Below are 16,232 nucleotides of genomic sequence, written 5' to 3'. Positions count from 1 at the left end.
GGGGCTGCAGAGATGAGCGTGAGACACAATGCGTGGCCCCAGGGAGTTCAATCTAATGGGGCGAGAGATAGTAAACAGACAATTACTACGAGTGTGATAAGTGCATTGAAAAACGCAGATCAAAGTGCCAAGGGTGACTCATTCTTTCTGGAGGAGGCAAGGAAGCTGTAACCCAGCCCCGACAAGTGGGGCTTGTAGGCAGAGGGAAGTTGTCAGAAGAAAGAAGAGGGTGGAGCTCGCAGGCTAACTGGCAAAAAGGCCCTTGTTTGCAGAGGGCCTAGGAGATTGGGCTGCAACAGAGAGGCTAAAGGGGGGCGGGGCACTGGAGATCGCTGGGGAGGCTGGGAGGGAATGCCCGGCTGTGGGGGGCAAGGAGCCAGGCCCCACAGAGTGGGGTCAGGTGTATTCTCTATTATTCTCCAGCCATGAGCTCTGTATCTGCAGTGACACTCAACTTTTCACCTCTATCTCCCACCTTCCTTACGTGCTCCCACCAGAAAGGAATGCTGCTTGCAGCCTGACTCCATACCTGGTACCCCCTGATCTTATGCCCCAAACTCTCCTCAAACACATATATGCTCTCTTTCTTTCTCTCTCTCATTCATACACTCTATTTTGTAAATTTTACCCAAATTTATTGTCTAGTTGAATGTATGACTCAAAATCATTCCATAGGACAAATTAAAAAAAATAAAACTGCCTTTGAATAGCATTTGCATTTAAATATTTTAATCTGGGTGCCTGGGTGGCTCAGCCGGTTAAGCGTCTGCCTTCGGCTCGGGTCATGATCCCGGGGTCCTGGGATCGAGTCCCACATTGGGCTCCCTGCTCAGCAGGAGGTCTGCTTCTCCCTCTTCCTCTCCCCCCTGCTCGTGATCTCTCTCACACTCTCAAATAAATAAATAAAATCTTTAAAAAATAATGTTTTAATCTTTATGATATTTGCATTCTGTTTCTGTATTCTGGAGTTGTAAACACATTCTATATTTTCTTCCAATATGTTTATAGTTTAGGGTTTCAAAAACATTTTTGTGAATGATCAAAAGTACAGAGATATTATATATTAGCTAGCTTTTTTCAATGATGTTTACTGAATAATCATTTCATTCCCCACTGATTTGAAATGACACTGAAATAAAATATATCTGTGTGTATCTGTTAGGATACACACAATCTATACAGAAAGACCAGGGATACAGAAAAACCGTATGATCACACTTATATGTGAAATCTGAAAAAGTCATATTCACAAGAGCACAGTGGTGGTTGCTGGGGCTGTGGGGTGGGGGAAATGGGGAGACATTGGTCAAAGGGTACACACTTCTGATTATAAGATGAATAAGTTCTAGGGATCTAATGTATAGCCCAGTCACTGTAGTTGATAATAGTGTATTGTATGCTTAAAATTTGCTAAGAGATTGGGCACCTGGGTGGCTCAGTCTTTGGGCGTCTGCCTTCGGCTCAGGTCGTGATCCCAGGGTCCTGGGATCGAGCCCTGCATCAGGCTCCCTGCTTGGCAGGGGGCCTGCTTCTCCCTCTCCCACTCCCCCTGCTTGTGTACCTGCTCTCGCTGTCTCTCTCTCTGTCAAATAAGTAAATAAAATATTTTTTAAAAAAATTTGCTAAGAGATTACACCTCAAGCGTTCTCACAACACACACACAAAAGGTTACTACAGCAGGTGATGGACATGTTAATTAACTTGATTGTGGTAATCATGTCACAATGTATACATATATGAAACCACATTGTACACCTCAAATATATACAATTTTTATTAATTATAACTTCAATAAAACTGGATGAATAAATAAACATAAATATTTATAAGAGAGAAAAAGGGAAAGGATGAACACACCAAATGGTTTAGCAAAAGTGAATCTATTTTACACACTTTGCAAGGTAAATTCATCAGCAGAGTGGTAGGTCTGGTAGTTCTGTCCCTGAGTAGGTCTTCTAGAGATATCAGAGAAAACAACTGCCCTTGTTTATGGAATCTGAGAAAATCTTGAGAATTGTGTGGTGGACATAGGTGACAGGTCACATGACATCTGCCATTATCCTGGTAGCACCTGCTCAGCTCACCCAGGTGTGAGTTGTACACCCATTTCCCTCATTAGAATTTCTCAACACCACCCCGCCAAAAGAAAATCCCACAAGCTCTTAAAATACCCCATTTGACCATGAGGCTTGGTCTTTTGTTGACACAGTGTGATTTGTTGGATGTCTGTTCAGGATAATGGTTCTTTGGCGATATCTAAGCACCCGAGTATCAAAAAGTGCAAAAAGGGGGCGCCTGGGTGGCTCAGTCGTTAAGTGTCTGCCTTCAGCTCGGGTCATGATCCCAGGGTCCTGAGATCGAGCCCCGCATCGGGCTCCCTGCTCAGCGGGAAGCCTGCTTCTCCCTCCCCCACTCCCCCTGCTTGTGTTCCTGCTCTCGCTATCTCTCTCTGTCAAATAAATAAATAAAATCTTAAAAAAAAAAGTTAAAAAAAAGTGCAAAAAGTTTTGTCTGAGAACAATCACAAGTATTGTGAGAAACAGGTGGAGCATATTTTGTATTCGATGCTTTAGTCAAACAAGGCCTAACTAGAATAAGTGTCAAGGGTCAGATTGGTTAACTTTCTCAAGTGGCTTTTAAAAACTAATGGTTAGTTTTACCTCTTATCTGGGTCAGAGTCAGAGATAAATTACAGGTACACAATTTTTTTTAAAGATCTTATTTATTTATTTGAGAGAGACAGAGTGCACAGGAGCAGGGGAAGGGGCAGAGGGAGAGGAAGAAGTAGACTCCCCGCTGAGAGTGGAGCCCATGGGGCCTCGATACCAAGACCCTGGGATCATGACCTGAGCTAAAGGTAGGTAGATGATTTACTCACTGAGTCACCCACGCGCCCCAGGTACACAATTCTTAAATAATTTTTAGCCAGAGTGGAAAGTCTTGTACAAACCAGTGAAATCCAGAGTGTTGGGTGTCTTCTGAGAATTTAACACATAAGGCTCCTAATAAGGTATTGGTTACCTGGGAGTTTGGATTAAATGCATGAGATGCCCCAAATAACAAATGCAAAAAGTGTAAATTATTAGCTTTTCACAGTCTACATAAAGTTCTTGGTGTACCAATTCATGTAAAATGTACAAACTTTGTAGTTATGCAGGCTCATTTTCCTCACCTTGTACTTTATAGTTGTCATATGCATTATATATCTACATGTTACAGACCCCAAAACATGGCTTTTGCTTTAAATGCTCCTGTATTTAAAAGAAATGAGGAGGAAAAAGCAGTATTTTATATTTACCTACATATTTTCCCTTTCCATGCTCCTTATTACTTTCTGAAGATCTGTGACTTCATCTTGGATCATTTTGCCTCTAGCCTGAGACCTTCCTTTGGCTTCTCTTGTAGCGTAAGGCCTACTGGCAATCCATTCTCTTAGTTTTCATTTATCTTAAATTTTGTTTTCCCTCTCATTCTTGGAGCATATTTTCATAGGATATGGGTTTTATGGGATTCTGGGTTGACAGGTATCACCACCCCCACCACCATCATCATTCTGATGGCGTTCCAACATGAAGATGTTCCACTGTCTTCTGGCCTCCCTTATTTTTCAGGAGAAGTCAGCACGTTGTACAAGCTTGAATGAAAGGAAGGGTTCTTTAGATTCCCAACTTTCTACAGATAAGAAACAGGTTGGCAGAGAAAACTATTCTACTACAGACATAACCCATTTCTTATGGAAAAGGACAGATGATTCAGAAACCAGAGCCCAAAGGCCAGAGGGTGGTATGGAGAGTCATGAGGAACCACTTCCAGGGACTCCAGGTGAGCCGCACTCCCTGCTCCCAGTCAGAGAAAGTAGCGACATGTGCCCAGCTGGATTTCAGAACTGCTATGGACCAGCGACTGCTATGTGTGGTTATGGATGATGGCTGCCCTGCCCCTCCCTCGCCGTATGTGTTGGGTGGGCAAGGTGAACTCTCGTTCCTAGTTCCTCAGATGGAGAGCAACAACACCCATGAAGGCTCCCCTGCACCTGAATATGATTTAGTGGACAAGCTGCTGGACCTCAAGGCTGGCTGAGGCCAGAATGAGATGAGGCTTCGGGGGCCACTGGGCACGCCTTGCAGTGTACTTCCTGTGTTTGATTCCTTTCTTAATTTGACTCCCTGAAGTTAATGATTGCTTTTGTTGGTGGTGTTCATTTCTTTTGTACCTACCCACACTTTCCAGCTCCCCACAAGGTCAGTCCCATTAGGGACTACATCAGTTCCTTTTTCTCCTTGTCTGCTGCATCCCTCCTTGAGATGCCCATTTTCCTCCTCTCTGGGACATCCCTTTAGCTGTCATCCTTGGAATTCCACTTGCCTTTCTCCTGGCTTGTACTCCCTGTCCTGGGTCTCATGTCTTCCTCTGCCTCAGTTTCCATCTTGTGTTGGTGGAGCACATCCTGAAAAGACCGTGCAACAGCAGAGGGCATGATGGTGATGATGCTGGCATTCTTGTGGCTTGTGTCCCTGTGTCCCAGTGAGGGCTGCCCGCCCTCTCTGTTTGGGGCACAGCTGTCACTCCGGCACCCCCCTTCACCAGCATCCTAGAGGGTCCCTTCACCACTCTTCTGTGTTTGAGCTCTGTGTTCTGCAGCCCACATTTCCTAATTTTCTGTAGGAAAATTCTTCTGTAGTCAGAGAGCATCTTTCCTCCAGCGGCTTCCCAAGAACAGTGTATGGGTGCTAAGTTTTTTGAGATGTCCCATGTCTGAAAATGTCCTTATTTTACTCTCATGCTTACCGAGAGTGTGGTGGTTATTGCTTCCTACTGACCAGCACCTCTCCCTCTTTCCTCCTTTCTGTTAACAAACTCTGTCCTGGGGGCGCCTGGGTGACTCAGCCGGTTAAGCATTTGCCTTTGGCTCAGGTCATGATCTTGGGGTCCTGGGATCAACCCCATGTCAGGCTCTCTACTCAGTGGGGAGCCTTCTTCTCCCTCTCCCACTCCCCCTGCTTGTGCTCCCTCTCTCGCTATGTCTCTCTCTGTCAAATAAATAAATAAAATCTTAAAAAAAAAATTCTGTCCTATGGCCACGTGGTGGCCGTTTGACCAGCCTGGACCGATCACACGGCCAGGGGCCAAGTTGAGCCACTTAATGTCCTATTCCTGGGACGGTTCATCTAAATGGGGCAGAAAAGGAGTTCTGGTCCTCTCAGCTGACATTCCTTAGGGGAAGACATTCTAGCTGGCAGCCACATTCCCGGCTCAGGGAGTCACCCTGGGCACTACAGAGAGAGGCAGAGCATCCTGGGGGTGAGAAGGAAGGTCGTCAGCACAACCCTGGGTCCTGCATCTCTTCCTTCAACTGGAGCATCGCAGAAAGGTCCCACATACTGGGTCCTGCCAACCCACCAAAGCTTCTGAGAACATCCCTTGGGGTCCATGTATCTAAGCTGGCTTCCTGTCCCCTGCTTTTGAAAGAAATCCGCATGATTACAGACCCGTTCCCAGCTGGTCACTGCTGAACATTTTACCACCTTTCTTTTGGATGCTGGAGGATGTTGCTGCTGTTATTACAAAACTTAAAATGTTTTCATCACTTTTATACTTACGAATTCTACTCATTGCCAAACTAGTTTTTGTTTGTTTTTGCAAGTACAAATATAACGTGGCCCACTAACACTTTGCTGCTTTTTCTGTATTTAGGATTTTCCTCTTGGAATAGCCTGCCAGCAGTGAAGTCGTCGAATCAAAGGGAATAACTATTTTAAAAAAGCTGAAGCCACAGACTGACCAGCCGACTCCCAGCAGAGCTGCGCCCACCAGCCGCCCCATTTCCGCACAGCCCCGACCTGACGGCATTCCTCCGCCACCTGCTGACTCCAAACAGGACAACTGGCCTCTCCCGGCAGGCTCTGATTTGCATTTACTTGATTAAAGAGGCCGTATCTTTCTCAGTAAAGCCTATTAGTCAAATTGGTTGTTTTGAAACACTTTCCACAGTTTGTGATTAGACATTTTTCCCTTTAAAGTATGCCTTGTCGTCTGTTCGTTCACCTCGATATGGCGCACCGCCTGTGCTCAGAAAACCATGCGCAACGAATGAACGGACGAACGAACTGGGGGTGATGACCCCCCCACACCCCTTGCAGGGGGACTGAAGCGGGAACCATGGGCGGGGGGCGGGGTTCGTCCCGGGGAGAGACCCCAGCCCGCGCGCCCCGCACTGCAGCCCGCGGCCACCAGGGGGCAGGCCCGCGCCGACCAGCCGCGCCGCAACGGCGGGGGGACGCGGGCCGGGGGCCGCCGCACACTCAGCGCGCCCCACAGCCGCCAACCCCGGCCCCCACTCGCTCCCAGTGCGCGCACGCACCCGTTGCGCAGGCGGGGAAACTGAGGCAGGGCTCCGTCTGCAGCCCGGCGCCCACCCGCCGGATCCTGCCTGGGTCGACCGCACCTGGTCCCGAGCCCGGACCCCGCGGCCCGGGCGGGGAGTGGCCGCCCCGGCCCCGAGTCCGGCCCTGACGTCAGCCCCGTGCCCCAAATAACTTCCTCCGGAGCCTCTTCCGCCGCCCGCATGTCTCGGAGCCCGGCCGGCCGCGCCCAGGGCAGGGGCGCCCAGGGACGCTCCTTCCGGGCCCGGCCTTCCCAGAACCCGCTTCCGCCCCGCCCGCCCCGGCCCGCGGGTGCCGGGAAGCCCCCCGCCCGCCACGCGCGGGAGGAGGGGGCAGCCCCGGGGAGGGGACGGGGGGTCGGGGCCACCCGTGAGGGGCGCTGGGGTCAGCTAGGGATACCCCCCCACACACAGCCCGACGGCGCCCCTGCTCTTCTTTGTTCCATAAGCACTGGTGACCTGGACTTTTCCGTGTCCCCTTCCTCATCAGTGTAAGCCACAGACCTGAACTGAGTTGATCACCGATGCCCTGATACGAAGTAGGTGCTCAATAAATCAATGAATGAACCAATGAATCAATGAATGAAACAGGGAGGGTCTGGTGGACAGACTGCTGTCAGCTTATGTGGGGCCTGTGGCCAGTTGGGGGGGTGTCTGGTCAGTTATGGTGGAATCCCAGGCCACAAGCACCCAAATGGGGCAGGCACACCCCTGCCCCCAAGACCCTAAGTTATTTTGGGGTGAGGGGTCTGCTCCCTCGGGGTTCAGGGACAGGTCATGGAGAAGTTGGGGTTCTGGGGCACCTCCTCCTGGCTGAGAGGAGCTGGGCAGGCTGGGCCAACAGGTTGGGTGGCATAGCCAAGCTGACACTCACCTCCAGCATAAAAACCCACTTCATGGAGCCCTGCACCTTAAGCTAGTGCTCACAGACCTCCAGCCACCACTGCCCCCCAGCTCGGTGCCCCAGCTGGGCTGAGACCAGGAGGCAACAGCCAGCCATGGCCCTGCTCCTGCTGCTGCTGTGGTTTGGTGAGTACTGGAGGTTGCAGAAAGTGGGTCCCCCTCCTGCCCAGAGGGGCGCCCCCTGCCTGGAGCTCGAGCAAAATCCCCCACTCCCAGGCCAGGCCTGGGGCTGCGGCACCAGCCTCCCTTTCCTGCCCCAGTGAGGGACCTGCTGAGCAGGTGGGAAGGCTCCAAGGTTCACTCCTGGGGCAGTGACCTGCGGAAGGCAGCCCAGTGACAGGCTGGGGGCACAGGTCCAAGAGGACCCTGAGGCAGAAACATGGGAGGGGCTCTCCTCCCCCCCCCCCCGCCCCCCCCCCCCCGGCCAGCTTGTCTCTGTTGCTCATGGGCCAAGCTCTGGGTTTGGGATATCTGCTTCCTCCCATCTCAGTCTCTTTCCATCCCCCAGATAAAGACATGGGGCTGCATGTGTGCAGGATCTGAACTTGGGGTCATTGGGCTCTAAAGCCTTGGATCACCTACTGCTGGGCCAGGGGAGAGGTGGCTGAGCTGTCACCTGAGCCTGGGAGCCCCCAGGAGGCTGGTAGGGGCTCACTGGGGGAGTGGGGAGCCAGGGGTGCAGGCTCCAGCTCGTACCAGACACGGAGGATGTGTGGGGAGGAGCAAGGCCTGCATCCCTTTCCCCTCTCCCAGTCCTGGGTCAGGGTCAGCAGCTGCCAGCCAGGGGGACCCCAACCTGCCAGGCCCCTTCCCACAGGGCAGGCTGCTCCCTGCCAGGGAAACACTCCCGCATTCCTGGGCTAGCCTGGCCGGCCTGGTGCCACCTCACTTCCCTGTCCTCAAGTCACCTCCCAGGGACGGGCCAGGTCACCTCAAGCTTTGACTCTGCTGGGGCTCCAGGCTACCTACTAGGGGTCAGAGGACACCAGGGTGGCACTTCAGTGGGGAGGACCCAGTATCCCCAAGCTCTATGGGGCCTCCCCAACCCTCGCTGCCTGGCTTCTGCCTCCTGGCTTCCTGGCACGGGGATAATGACGTTTTTGGAGGAAGCCCATCTCCAGTAGGGGTGTAATGCTGTGATTACTTCTAATGGGGTGAGTAATCACGGTCATTGCCAAAGTGGAAGCAGCAGCCTGCATCTGGCTTTACTAACAGTTGTGAGCAGGAGTTGTGGGCTCCTTCAACGCCATCCTCACTCCCCACCTCCTAAAACCTTGAGTCTCTCCCATCCCCACCGGCTGAGCCTTGACCAGCTACAGGAGCATGGGGACCCTGGGCCCACACGGGGGGGGCACATGCCCCCCCGTGGCTCACCCAGAGCTCCACAGTACCGCTTCTGGTCAGCCCTGCCCCCCACAGCTGTTCTCCCTCTGTACATTCCCTGGGCTCAGGCCCCCTGGAAGGGGGCTCTGCCTGGACTGAGCCCCTGGGCCCCTAGGTGGGATGAGACTAGGATACTCCCTCCAAAGCGAGGTGGGCAGAGCTCTGTGTGGCTCAGCAGGAGGACGGAGAGCTCAGGACCGGGAGCCAGACTTCCTAGACAGACAGCACAAGCAAGGAGGGCTGCCTGGAGGCAGGGACATTTCACTTGGGCCTTGATCTGGATTAGGACCTGTAGGATTCGCACTAGTAGAGACCAGGAGGAAAGGGCCTCCAAGCAGAGGGGTGTTGTTAGCAAGCACTCAGAGGTCAGAAGACTCAGCCTGTATGAGAAACAGTTGCATGAAGCTGGGCTGAGGAAGTCTGCAAAGAACTCAAGGAGGAGGGGGGTCCACTGGGCCACAGGCGTGTGTACTTGATCCTGGGTGTGGACCACGATTCCAGCTGCATGTAAGGGAAGGGGGGCTGGCTGTGGGGGGTGGACCAGAAGGCCCTGGAAAATCCACACAGGGAGGGAATGAGCCTGAAGGAACGTCAGTGCCCACGAGGACTGGGGTGAACTGAAGCATCGACTACAAGCAGAATCATCAGGGCTTAGGAAGAGCAGCCGGTCGGGTGTCTTCAATCCAGTTAAATTATTTTATACTAGGTGAAGGGGGGCTGGAGGGAACAGCCCAGGGGACATTATTACTTTAAAAGTGCACCTGTTAACACAAATCAGGGACTAGAATGTCCAGGGCAGACTTTCTGTCCCCATCAGTGGCCTGGGCAGACAGCATTCTCGCCCCCACACTTCTGCCTGGCACCCCTACTTTGAAGAGGGCCAGAGCTGCCTGTGCCTGCTCAGCCCCCCGCATCCAGCCCCTCCCCGTCCCTGCTTCTTGCCAACCCCACCCTCAGCACTGGGGAGCGTACCCCTCGGATTGGTGCTCTAGCAGGAAGCAGGGGGTCCTTGTAAAAACCCCCAGCGTCTTGGAGATGCGTGGCTCAGCCCCCCGCAGCCCCGCCCCTCTGTGGAACTGCTGACCTCCTCTGGTCAGAGTGAACTTGCCACACCCTCTGGTCACCAAAGGGGTTGGGGCTGAGGTGGGGAGAAGCTGTCCTGAGCCCACCCCCCCGGCTTTGATCAGATTCTCCCCCAGTGAACCAGATACGCTGGGGGGCACTGGGAGACTGGCAAGTGTTTCTGGAGTGTTGCTGACACTGGGCTGGGGTCTGCAGGCTGGTGGGAGGTTCCTGTGTGCCTCCCTGTGTCCAGGGATATGGGGGGTGACGGGTCCTGGGGAGATGGGCTCTACTCCGACCCCTCTGCCTGTCCCCTCCCCTGGGGGGGGGGGCGGTGGCCCAGCATGGGGTCTTGGGCTCCAACTACAGAACATACAGAGATGTGTGATGGGTGTTCAGTTCTTGGGAGTCGGGAATCTCGGGGGGACTGACCCATGATGTCACTGGCTGGCTTCTCTCTGCTCCTCAGGGACTGCAGAGACCTGAGGGACACTACGGGAAGAACCCTAAGGAGGTTGGCTCTTGCTGGAGCAGACTGTGTATGAGACGCTCTAGGCCTCTTGCTTGACCCCAGCTCCAGCCTGTTCCGGGGGGGAAGGCAGACCTCCCCGCCAGCACCAGAGCTTCCAGACAGGGACAGGTATAGGGCGTGGAGGGAGACTCCGAGGAGAGAAGCAGCACAGTCAAGCCATGATGGGGGTCCCCTCACTGGCGTCTCCTGATTGGCTCCCGTGTGGCAGGGAGTTTGTCCGCCCTTGCAGATAAGCTCTGGGCCTCTGGAGACACAGAAGCCGCCTGGCCTTTCCTGCCAGGCCTGTCTGTGGACTGTCCTTCGGTGTCCTCAGGAGGCTGGGAGTGGAACGGAGGAGGGGCTGCTCTGACCAGCAGTGGGCAGGGGAGAAGCTGACCTTGGCTTTGGCAAAGCCGGGTGATCACCCCTTTTTTCTCACCTCCAGGGACTCCGGGAGCCGCAGCATCAAGCGGTAAGCATCTGAGGCCCTTGGATTGGGGGACAAGGGCGGGGGCCGGTCTGAGAGCAGCAGAACTGGCCAGAGGCTCTCTCTCTCTCTCTCTCTCTCTCTCTCTCTCACACACACACACACACACACACACACGCACGCACGCACACACACCCAGAGGGAGACCCAGAATCCAGGGGTAGGGCACGGGGGATCCCAAAGTAAGAACAGCTGTGTGGCTCCGCAGAATTAGAGCCAAGACAGGAGAGAAGGAGGAGGGCCTGCTACACGGTGCAGCGGGCATAGGAGCCCAGCGAAGCAGGATGCACAGAGGAGGCAGGCAGGGAAAAGTGACAGCAGGGAGGCTAAGGACAATCTGAGGACCATCCTGCTGTAACAGTAACAGACCCCGCAGCATCACCTATGCTATGGGGACCCTTCCAGTGCCCGCTGTCCCTCCGGAAGCTTCCGTTTGCCTGGCCCTGGGACAAGACCTTACTGAGAATTATCTGAACCCTCTCCGTGTCTCATGACCCGAGAGGTAGGTCTGAGGTCACCGTTTCAGAAGTGAAGGGGTGGGGGGGACTCTCCCACAGCCGGGAGGGGTCTGCCTGTGTCCGGCTGCCCTCGCCCCCCACCTGCCCAAGGTCTCCATGCAGGTCAAGGGTAGAGAGGGCCCAGAATTGGGCAGAAAATGGAAGCTGGAGTGTGGGGTTGGAAACCAGAAGGCCCCCCCAGTGAGCGCCGCCCCGGCCTTGTCCCCTAGTGTGCGGGCGCCCGAGGATGCTGAACAGGATGGTGGGCGGCCAGGATGCTTTGGTGGGCGAGTGGCCCTGGCAGGTCAGCATCCAGCGCAACGGAAGCCACTTCTGCGGGGGCAGCCTCATCACAGAGCGATGGGTCCTCACCGCCGCACACTGCTTCTCCAAGTGAGTCAGCCGGCCCCCAGGCTCCCTCCACCCCCAGCAAGGGCTCCAGCACCTCGGACAGCGCCGCGCCCACTCGGGCGCCCAACCTGGCTGCTGTAGGGGCTCTGAGCCCCGCAACCCGGGCCCCGCCCCGTAGCCCCGAAGTCCGCAGTCTGGCGGGGAAGGGTCCACCCCCCGTTGCTAGTCTCCCCAGTGAGGTGCTCTGCCAGGCCGGGGGCCGCGTCCCTAACCCCCTCCCATACCTCGAATCCAGGACACTCCCTTTCCAACTGGGACTTGGGTTCCAGATAAGCCCTCGGGCTGAGGTCCCCCATGCCACCATACTAGGAGCCGCCTGGCCCCAAACCCCGATCTGGGCTCTTGCCTCACCACAGCGCTGCGATTCTTTAACAAACTCACAACTTAAATTCAGAAATGTGGGCTCAGAGGGAGTAGGTCGCTTGCCCAAGGCTCACGGGCTGGCCCCCAGCTGCAGACTGGGTGGCATCTCTTTCAACCCTTCCAGGTAGGGACTGTTACAGAGGAGGAAGAGTCACAGAGAACTTGCTAGGTGACTTGCCCAAAGTCATCTGGTAGCCAAGGGTGGGTCTGGGCATTCAAGTCAGGAATTAAAGATGCTTCAGCTTCTAACCCTACTGTGCGTCCCCCTGGGGAGGACTTTTTTGAAGACCACATGCAGGCACCGAGGCGGGCGGGGAGGGGGCTGGTAGCAGAGGGACCACCCCAGCCCCTCCCTGTTTCGAAGCTCCGTCCAACCCCTCCCAGTCCCTCTTTGGTCTCACACCAGCCGTCTGCTCTTTCCCACCAGCACCTCCCAGACATCCCTGTACCAGGTCCTGCTTGGGGCGCGGCAGCTGGTGAGGCCAGGCCCACACGCTGTGTACGCCCGGGTGAAGAGGGTGGAGAGCAACCCACTGTACCAGGGCATGGCCTCCAGTGCCGACGTGGCCCTGGTGGAGCTGGAGGCACCGGTGACCTTCACCAACTATATCCTCCCCGTGTGCGTGCCTGACCCCTCGGTCGTCTTTGAGACGGGCACGAACTGCTGGGTCACCGGCTGGGGCAGCCCCAGTGAGGAAGGTAATGGGGCAGAGCTGGGGGAGAGTGGGGGACAGGTCTAGAGAAGGGCAGTCTGTGGCGGGGGGGGCACTCTGAACCAACACTCTTCTGCTGATACTGGTACACTTCTCTCCTCTGACGGGGGGCGTGGGTACGGGAAAGCGGAGCTCAGGAGCCACAGGCATGTGGGGAGAAGGGGGTCTCAACCCAAGCAAGAAATGAGGAGGGGCAGATCAGCGGTTCTCAAGAACCCAGGGCCATGGGGTCCTCGGTAAGACCGTGCACTGAGCTGCAGGCCGTTTCACCCTCCCCAGACCGCCTGCCCAACCCGCGGGTCCTGCAGAAGCTCGCAGTGCCCATCATCGACACACCCAAGTGCAACCTGCTCTACAGCAAAGACACCGAGTCCGGCTTCCAGGCGAAAGCCATCAAGGACGACATGCTGTGTGCCGGCTTTGCCGAGGGCAAGAAGGACGCCTGCAAGGTAGGGGCTGGGGTGGGCCATGCCTGAGGCCGAGCCCTGCTCCCTAGGGCCAGCTCGAGGCCGGAGCCAGCCTGGCTGGGCCCAGGCTGCCCCTGTAGGCGGGGCTGTGGTCCACACCAGAGCCTGGCATTCCATCAGCTGGGAAACGCAGACTCCCGGACCCCACCCAGCATGGTCGGCCGGTTTAGTGGTCTGCAGTGGGCCAGGAACCTTCAAAAGCCCCTCGGACGTGAATCAGAGCAGGCAGTCTGGGGGAGCTAGGGAAATGGGCACCCCAAGGCAGAAAAGGAAGGACCAGCCAGTGGGTGATGGGATGGGGGTCCCGGGCAGGGATGTTCCTGGAGGAGCAGAGGAGAGGGACAAGGGGAGGCAGAGTGTGTGCGTGTACCTGGGTGCCACAGAGGCTGGCTCTTGGGCCCGTGGGCTTTGACTGCACCTCTCCTTCTCCCACAGGGCGACTCGGGGGGACCCCTGGTGTGCCTGGTGGGTCAGTCGTGGCTGCAGGCTGGGGTGATCAGCTGGGGCGAGGGCTGCGCCCGCCGGAACCGCCCAGGAGTCTACATCCGGGTCACCTCCCACCATACTTGGATCCATCGGATCATCCCAGAACTACAATTCCAACAGGCTGGGCTGGGTGGCCAGAAGCGGGGGCCCCGGCAGTCCTCTGTTCAGAACTCCGCGCCCTGCCCGGCAGCCCATGCGGTCCTCTGGGTTCTTGCGGCCCTGCTCACCCTCCTTTGAGCCCCAGGACCCATGCTGTATGTTTGTAAATAGCGCTCCTGTTGTCTCCAGTCAAACCCCCATTTTTTATTTATGTTTGTCCTCCAATAAAAACCTGACCTACTCCCTCTGGCTGCCCCGTGGTGCCTCAGGGGGAGGTGGGTGGCGGCACACCAGATGGGGGGCTGCTGCAGCGCTGGGCTGGGGGCTGAAGCTCCCCAGTGGGAGGGGAGCTGCAGCAGGTGCACTGGACACCCAACCCCGGATCCCCTCATAGGGGCTTCCCTGCTCCCAGCCCTGCCTCACTGTCTGCCAACATCGTCCTCACTGTATCCCTGAAGGGCACCCCTGGGGGGCAGCAACAGATACCAGCAGAAAAAGCAGGGGCCCAGCGGAGCGTCCTAGAGGAGGAAGACTTTGATCTCCCATGGCCCCCACTGCCTGTGTCTGAATCACCCCAAGACTCCTTGAAATAACATCAGCAGGGTGACTCACCCACGGCTGTGCTTTCTTACTGCAATGGGGTGGGGGAGGTAAGGGCTGTTCCTGGTGCCCTGGGACCCCCAGGGACTCCTTGTTCCCTCGGTCCCTCTTGGGCCCTGGCTCCTTTTCCTGCACCCCCTCCCTCAGCTTCAATTTCTCACTCGTGAGTCCCAAACAGCAGGGAACTGGTGGGACTGGAATTGGGGCCCACATCTGCTGGGACACATCAGACAAGTTGCTACCCTCTCTGAGCCAAGACGAGCGCCCCCACCTGCCTATCAGAGGTGACTTGGGTGGTGGTGAACTCAATGAAGGTTAAGGCAGGGAGAGGTAGAGACCTAGATCCTGCCCCTGGGCTCCCATGCCTGCCCACCTCCCTCCTAGGCTCCAGACCCCCCTTGCAACAGCCTGGGGACAGCTCTGCTGGGCCACCAGCCCCAACACTCTGGGAGGCCAGGCCTCCCTAAACCTCAAAGATGCAGGGATCAGCATGAGTCCCAAATCCACACATTCCATGGGCAGGCCACTCAGGCCCATGGAGGTCAGCAGGGCAGGCCCCCCTGCCCAGGCCAGGACCCACTTCCTTCTTCCTTCCACAGGGTTTAGGGTTCAGGCCATGCTAGCCGGGGTCTTCAGTGGTTTGTGCAAGGATCCCTGAGAACTCAGAAATGAGCTAGAATCCATCACAGTCCCTCAGCTCTGCAGCCCACCCCTGCTTCCCAGCCACCCTCTTGTGGCCTGTCACCACCAGGAATCCTGCACAAAAGGTCTCCAGAGCTCAGATCCCCAGCTTGCTCCAGCCCTGCTCAGGCCCGCCCGGTGCGGCTGCCCCGGCAGACAGCCTCAGGCTCACTGCCTGGCCCATATACAACCACAGCAGGCCCCTCTTGGAGCCAGATGGTCAGCTCCCTCGTTTGGGCCAATTCCTGAAAGTTATCTAGGCTTGCCTGTGAGCTCAGTGACCATCCACTGGACGAGGTTCCCAGGAAGGCAGGGCCAGGTCTCCGGCTGCCTTGTGTTCCACACATGCACACACATGCAGACATGTGTGCACACGCATGCACATACACCCATATACAACACACTCGCCGGCGCACACAAAGGCGCAGCTTGCCCAGGCCTGGTGCCGGGAAGAAAGCAGACCTGGATATTTCTGGAATGGATCAATAACCACTTAGCAAGCACCTGCTGTGAACCGGCCCCAGGGACAGTGGGAACACGAATTCCCTTCTGTGCTCCACTTTGTCTGGGCATGTCCCTGCCACCAGGGAGGGGAGGCAACCAGCAGAGGCTCACAGGGTCCCACCCCCCTGCTGGCTGCTCAGTGGTCCTCTAGGGACCAGGTGGCTCGACGAGTTCCTTCTCCAGACCAGATGGGCTCCAAGTCCCTCGGGTGGTGGGCGGGTAGCAGGTGTTTTGAGGTCCAGATGGAGGTGGGGGTGGGGGAGAGGGTCTGGGCTGAGGGCAGCCCTAAGGATGAGCTCTGGGTCATTCTGGCTGGGAACAGGGGCTGGCCTGGGTCCTGCAGAGAGGCCTGGGTGAACCCACCACCCCACTCTGGGGGTAGAAAAAGCCTCCAGCCCTGGGCTGGGGTGGGGGGTGCTTCGAGGGTGACTGGTCTCTGGAGGGAGGCCATGCCACCCCACCTAGGCCTCCTCTAGGCTGTTCAGTTTTCTGCTGCTCTGAGCAACCCCCATCACCCGCACCCTCCTGCCTCTGCTACAGGGCAGGGGTCTGGTCAGGACTCTTGGGGCATAGTCCCCATCCCCTGGGCTCCCCAAACTCGGGCCCACCCAGACTGGGGGCAGACATTCGAGAGAGGGGAAGAGAAAACACTCTCGCAGAGGCTAGGGGTTTAAAGGGAGAGG

The 16,232-nt window shown here is 56.2% G+C and overlaps 1 protein-coding gene across 1 annotated transcript; it reads left to right on the top strand.

The window, feature by feature from the left end:
* Positions 1-7,335: 7,335 nt before the first annotated feature.
* Positions 7,336-13,902, top strand: PRSS27 (serine protease 27). Its single transcript, XM_028111837.2, has 6 exons — positions 7,336-7,411; positions 10,687-10,713; positions 11,456-11,618; positions 12,427-12,698; positions 12,992-13,161; positions 13,615-13,902. Exons 1-6 carry the CDS (start codon positions 7,381-7,383, stop codon positions 13,900-13,902), a joined length of 951 nt encoding a protein of 316 aa, XP_027967638.2. The 5' UTR covers positions 7,336-7,380.
* Positions 13,903-16,232: the final 2,330 nt, after the last annotated feature.

Source organism: Eumetopias jubatus, unplaced genomic scaffold (genome assembly GCF_037043125.1).
Source record: "Eumetopias jubatus isolate StellerSeaLion01/CBP00866 unplaced genomic scaffold, mEumJub1_p1.0 scaffold_12, whole genome shotgun sequence".
In the NCBI taxonomy this organism is placed as follows: Eukaryota; Metazoa; Chordata; class Mammalia; order Carnivora; family Otariidae; genus Eumetopias; species Eumetopias jubatus.
This window is presented reverse-complemented; position numbering and strand designations above follow the sequence as displayed.